The sequence below is a fragment of the Mya arenaria genome, chromosome 2 (genome assembly GCF_026914265.1).
Source record: "Mya arenaria isolate MELC-2E11 chromosome 2, ASM2691426v1".
In the NCBI taxonomy this organism is placed as follows: domain Eukaryota; kingdom Metazoa; phylum Mollusca; class Bivalvia; order Myida; family Myidae; genus Mya; species Mya arenaria.
This window is the reverse complement of record NC_069123.1, coordinates 33,238,703-33,245,163: the sequence shown is the minus strand read 5'-3', so window position 1 is coordinate 33,245,163 and position 6,461 is coordinate 33,238,703. Positions and strand designations below refer to the sequence as shown.

The 6,461-nt window shown below is 33.4% G+C and overlaps 1 protein-coding gene across 2 annotated transcripts in view; it reads right to left on the bottom strand.

Annotated features, from left to right (window-relative positions):
• The window catches only part of LOC128245129 (uncharacterized), a 31,687-nt gene continuing 25,226 nt past the window's right edge, over positions 1–6,461 (bottom strand). For both annotated transcript variants that reach the window (XM_052963375.1, XM_052963382.1), the window contains 5 exons: positions 5,974–6,197; positions 4,675–4,858; positions 2,553–3,773; positions 2,227–2,327; positions 1–1,486 (listed from right to left, as the gene is read on the bottom strand). In XM_052963375.1, the coding sequence (XP_052819335.1) occupies positions 1,424–1,486; positions 2,227–2,327; positions 2,553–3,773; positions 4,675–4,858; positions 5,974–6,197 (1,793 nt within the window). In that variant the 3' untranslated portion in view covers positions 1–1,423. The remainder of the gene's footprint in view (positions 1,487–2,226; positions 2,328–2,552; positions 3,774–4,674; positions 4,859–5,973; positions 6,198–6,461) is intronic.

The window sequence follows — 6,461 nt, the reverse complement described above, 5'->3', positions numbered from 1 at the left end:
TAGAACAATGCAAACAACAAAGACAAGCATATTTGACTAAAATTTAATCAAGCAGAAAAATCAAGGTCAAACACCAACAAAGAGACTCAACAAAATCAAAATATCGTTATTGGGGAATATTGGTGTTACCGTGTTAAAATGTGAGAAATACCTCACTAGTGGAAGAGGTCGTTGAAACTGGAAAACAAAAGCCCCAAATCACCCATTAACGAGAGCCCAAAATCACACTTTAACGAAAGCCCCAAATCAAACGTTTACGAGAGCCCAAAATCACACTTTAACGAGAGACCAAATCACACTCTAACGAGAGCCCCATATCACACTTTAACGAGAGCCCCAAATCAAACTTTAACAAGAGCCCAAAATCACACTTTAACGAGAGCCCAAAATCAAACGTTTACGAGAGCCCAAAATCACACTTTAACGAGAGACCAAATCACACTCTAACGAGAGCCCCAAATCACACTTTAACGAGAGCCCCAAATCAAACTTTAACAAGAGCCCAAAATCACACTTTAACGAGAGCCCCAAATCAAACCTTTACGAGAGCCCAAAATAACACTTTAATGAGAGACCCAATCACACTCTAACGAGAGCCCCAAATCACACTTTAACGAGAGCCCCAAATCAAACTTTAACAAGAGCCCAAAATCACACTTTAACGAGAGCCCAAAATCACACTTTAACGAGAGCCCCAAATTACACTCTTACTCCCAAATGGAATTACCACATTTAATTCAATTGTTTTAATATACCAAAAAGGATGAATAATTGTCAAAAACAATGGTTCTAATGAGGGATACCAAGTTTAATTTGAAGGAAAGGTGCAGAAAACACGCTTTTCCTATCATATGAAATAATAGTAGATCAGTGTAAATCTTTTAGCATTCACCAATCATTTAATATTTTTGCGTTTTCATCTAGTAAATACACGATCATAATCTTGTTATAAGTAATTGATAATTTCCAAAAGTCTATTGTTTAGTAAGTAGTTTAAGGTTTATCTCTCAAAATTTATGTTTGTTATATCTGTGTTTGTATTGATTTTGAATAAGAGTGTCACTTTAACAAGAGCCCAAAATCAAACATTAACGAGAGCCCTAAATCAACATTTAACGAGAGTCCGATCTCAATCATGGCACAACATTCAACAACAATACAAAATAAAGCGTCATTCGAGCCAGCATGATCTTGACGGCTATTAAGTAAAACTTTTACATGCTACCAATAACAAATTAACTGAAAGTTTTCAGTTCTACAGAATCACAGATTAAGCATAATCATAAACATAACAAAAAGTCAAACTTGATAACACGAAACATTAATTCGAATTCTTCTTCTTTGCCTATCACTTAACCTTGTTAAGGCATACGTACATACACATGGACGGGAATATCATATGTAACAAAACCACACAGCAATGTTATGCATTTCTATCAATCTCCACTTCGTCTTCGCTATCTGGCACCTTGTATTTCTCTTCGGTCTGAAATAAACAATAAAGTTAACAAACGCCTCCTCTCTTAAACGGTTTCCCCTCTTTCACGCACTTTAGTGAAAACGAAGTAGTTTTATGAAAGTCAAATTGTTAAACGTTTCTCACTTAAGTTGTTTCATACAGAGGCACAATGTTAGTTGATGCAAAATATTTTTTTTTAAATTTTAATGCATTATGATATTTAACTCATTTGACTGAAATGATATTCTTGTTTCAATAAATAGATACGTGGCCACACATTCAACAGTTAAAAACGCGTTTTTTTCTTCTTTTGACCATTTAAATCAAATGAGATCACCATAATGATGCATTAAAAAATATAATACATTAATTCAGTCGAACCCCGTTGGCTCGAACTTAAAGGGACCTGCAAAAATACATCGAGCCTCAGAAAGTTCGAGCCAAGCGGGAATTCTTGCATTCAGTATTAAGAAATCGGTCCTTAACATCCAGTTCGAGCCGTTGAGGAATTCGAGTCAAGCGAGCTCGAGCCAACGGGGTTCTACTGTAGTACAATCTATATAGTACCTCTTTAAACCATCGGAGAGCGTAAAACTATATTTGAAACTTTATGGACAATAGCAGTAAATTAAACTTTATAGTAAAACTCCTAAAGAATTTGACACAATTTTAATATTATATTTACAGTTCAAAGCTTGTAATTAGATAATTTTATACTCATAAATTTAATTAATAATGCGCATCAAAACTATCTTTTATTTAAATACCCGTTGTTTGTTTTGCACACCCCTCATGAACAGCCGCAGGTCTGAGAGAATTGCACGAATTTCATCGTCTGAATCCCGTCTTTCCGTCAATTTTCGCTTGTCTGATAAATGATAAATATATGAAACAGTATAATGATATCATATTCAAGCATCCAACTTTTCACATTCGATACGTTTTACCGTCATTGAATGTGTTCATCAGTGTCCTAAAGTATATTAAATAAACACGCAGAAAACAAATACAAAATGACAAAACAAGAAACATAATTATTGTGATAGCAAATGCTTTCCCATATATTTTTAAATATTGATATTTTATTACAAACCTGCATAATTTTTCCTCACTCCCTTTATTTTGTTTACCAAAACCATCACTCTATCCCAGAGAACTTCTACAATATTTGTTGGTGCTATCTTCTCCTGTTCCTCTTTCACGTGTGTGATGCTAAAGTTCAGAATAGCTGCAGCCATGGTAGACAGCGTGAACAAAACAAATATCACAAATGAGAAGTAGTACAGTTCGGCATATATTGGTTTCGAAACGAGTATATTTGCGATTCTGTTCTTTCCGATTATGGCTTCTGTAAGTGTACCATATGACTTGAAATACGAACTGTACTTTTCCTCGGCTGATCCAAAAAGCATTGTTCCCCAAATTACATAGGCACATGTTGCTATACCAAATATTATCAAAAATCCGAGGAGATCGTCTGCAGCATTTACAATTACTGCGGCCATTTCGTTTATTTTCCCACTGTACCCCAGAATCCTTGATACACGAATAGAGAGTAGAAATACCAATATTCCGTATGCAGTATTTGCAATAAAATCATAGAAAGCAAGATTCTCAAATCCGACATACGCATTTTTGTCGTTTTCAAATATCTCAATTGTTTTCTTTATAATTCCTGCTTTATAAATGTAGATTCCAATAGTAACGTAGCTCATGACTAAAGCTAATATATCCAGATAATTCCAAACGCTTCGGAGGAATGCTCTTGTATCCGTGCTCACATCGTACAACATGTTAAGTGTTGCGAAGACTACCAAAAGTACAAAAATAAACTGCAGAAATAGTACAAAATCGCCGTCGGGTCCTGTGTTCAAATACAGTCTGAAAACATAGACTTCGACAAATGGTATGAAGCCTCCAACTTCGGGGAACTCAGCAACATATTTTGAGTATGCAAATAAGTTTGAGTTCGCGTTATACACTGAAAACTCGAGGATCACAGCTCTAGTTTTATCGTCGAACCAGTTGTTGTCGATGAGTTCAGTGAAGATTTTCACACTGACGTCACTGTTGACATCAAGTTTCATGAAATATCCGCCGCCTCCGTACGTGTTATACTTTGCAATCGTCGAAAAACCCCATACTTCGTCGGAAGAATTAAACAGCCAGGCAGGGGATGTAAAATATTCCGACTTTTCTGCCACAGGACATGGAAGTGACTTCCACTTTAGACAATAGTTTGTCGTTTCTTTTTCCTTTTCATTGTATATTCCATGGCATGGCTTCGTTCCGCGTAAAGGTCCAATGCAACTCTCTGAATTTGTAGAAAATATTATTTTTATATAGCATACGTACATTTACAGAAAAACGAAAGCAAGTTTTTAAATTGAAAAAAGAAATAAAAAAATAAACCGATGAATTAACAATTATTTTACATAAATATTTAAAATAACGCAAGTTTCTGAATTTGCATAAATACTAATTTTATATAGCATACGTACATTCACAGAAAAACGAGATTTTTTTAAAATTGAAATTAAAAAAAATAAACAAATTAATAATGCACTATAAATATCAATCTACTATAGCATACGAACTATAAAAGAAAAACGAGAACAAGTTGTAAAATTGAAATAAAAACATAATACGTAAATTAATATTATTTTATAGAAATATGAATTTAAAATTGTAAACGTACATTTAATGGAAGACGCAAGCAAATTATAAATTTGAGATTAAAGATAATAAACCACTCTTTTATATAAATATATAAACGGAAAAAAATGTGTATGCTGTAAAATTTGTCCAAATGAACATCAACCTTTTCGATGATTTCATGCCGTTTACCACAATTCAGTTGTGATACAGAGTGATAATTCCTTAAAGCTTCAATCGATTTTTAGAATTAATTCATCTCTTAAAATGTTATTTCTTGTGCTATTTTAGAATGTGTAAATCTTTACACGCTCAGTAACTACGTTTCAATAGTTAATATTTGTTAACTCCCAACACAATATCCGATGAAAAGCGTTGAATAGTTATTATCAAAATATATGTGTTGACATATTGGATTGTATTGTGTGTTTGTTGCTGATTGTTTGTTTGGCTCTGTATGCTGATCTGTGATCCATTAAACTATATTAAACTACAATTTGTTTTGTTGGCTACTATTCTTACATTCCAGTGCATTCTATTATCGATATTTTGTGCAGTACCTGATTGAATTCGCACTTGTCGAAGACGTGCAGGACCAACACGAAGATTTGTCAGATCTTCCATGTAGGGCTTGACTTTAGCTATAGTCTGGCCGTCCGGAGCTGCTCCATAGTAACTCTTGGAGAAATAATTGTCAACGAACGTTTCATTCAGCCATTTTGTGTAGGTTTTCAAATCTTTTACCTTTAAATAAAGAAACAAATGCTATTTATTTTGCCAAAGGGTCGCAATATATCCCTTTATTTCCTGCTTTTGAGTGGTATGTAACCACCAGTGGCACATTTCGATGTCGTTGTCCGGGATGTACTATAGTAGCACAATTTTGCGTTTTTTTTTTAATATTTCAGCCAATTTACCGGTACAGTAATATGGACAATTTTTAACAGTCCACAAAATGTCTATTTATGACTTCATTAAGACTTAATTATCTTCATGTGGTAAAATATGTTAAAATGCATTAAATCTCCCTTTGAACGACCTAAATATCTCAGAGTCAGCAGTTCTGGTTTTGTGCGCATGTTTTTTTTTTTTTTTTTTTTTTCAACAAGTATAGATTAACGAGTTAGCACTTTTTTGTACTTTTAGATTAAGCAAGCCTTCAATTGCGTGAAATTTATTAATGAATTGAACACACTTCAAAACATTTGAGCAATTCATTTTGTAGTAAGACGTTTTGCAAACTTTCACTATTAAAACTTGTTGGAGACATTCCAGTTTAACGCAGTGTCACATAAAAATTCACGTTGTGAATTATTAAAAAACAAATTCATTCAATTCCAGTTTGTTCATGGAAATGCAGATGTAAGAATGTCTGTGTATCCAATTGTACAAAGATTTCTCCATTTTCCGGAAGTTACAAAACAGGCATAAAAACAGATGATAGATCAGAAAAACTTTCGGTTTAATTTTGCATTATTCAGTGATAAATTGTAAAGAAAAGAGATCCATATCGATATCATTATCAATTTAGTATTCTGTTGTTTCATTTTACATAATGCCTTTCTTTATTTAAACATATTGCTTTCAACATGTCTTTATTAATAAAATTGCGTGATTCCTTAAAGTAATATTGTTTTTACACATTTGCTATCAATTCTGCACAGTGTTGCATCAAAAGTAGTCTGTATGATATTTTAGGAGAAATATGCTTCATTTAGAAATGACAGTCACATGACTTGTTTTATCCAATCAGATTGCAGCTTTTAAGCCAAAATGCGCAAAGTTGTAAATAGTTTGATATTAACAAGACAAAATATAATTAATTCGTGAGTCAGCCATAAATAACAAATAACACATACACTGTCAGCATACTTAAACGTTGTAACCAAGTGATCTTTCATTATAAAAGACCTCGGGTCTCTGCTTTCGTAGCTGATCGTGTACACCATATACAGTAGAGCGCTGTACAATGACAGTTGAGTGAATATCTTCAAGAGCTGGTGGTTGCGAATCCGGTTTATCTTATTCTCGAATAATGCATCATCATCCGGGTTTTCGGGTATTGGCAAAACGCTTTGAAATTCTGAAATTAATAATTGTACCATAAACCAGTTTTGACTAAATATTTAATTCTGATATCTGACATCCTTAAAGGGGCTTTACTCCGTATGATAAAATAGCGAAAACTGACATAAACTTGGCATCGATGTGTACAATGCATTGAAACTTACTAACTGAAGTACCACATAGTTTACAATTTATTTAAATTTAGCAGTTTTTCGTATTTTTCCATTAAAAAAGATTACTGGGTAGGTCTTCCAGGTAGAATTCATTCCTTATGCGTGAT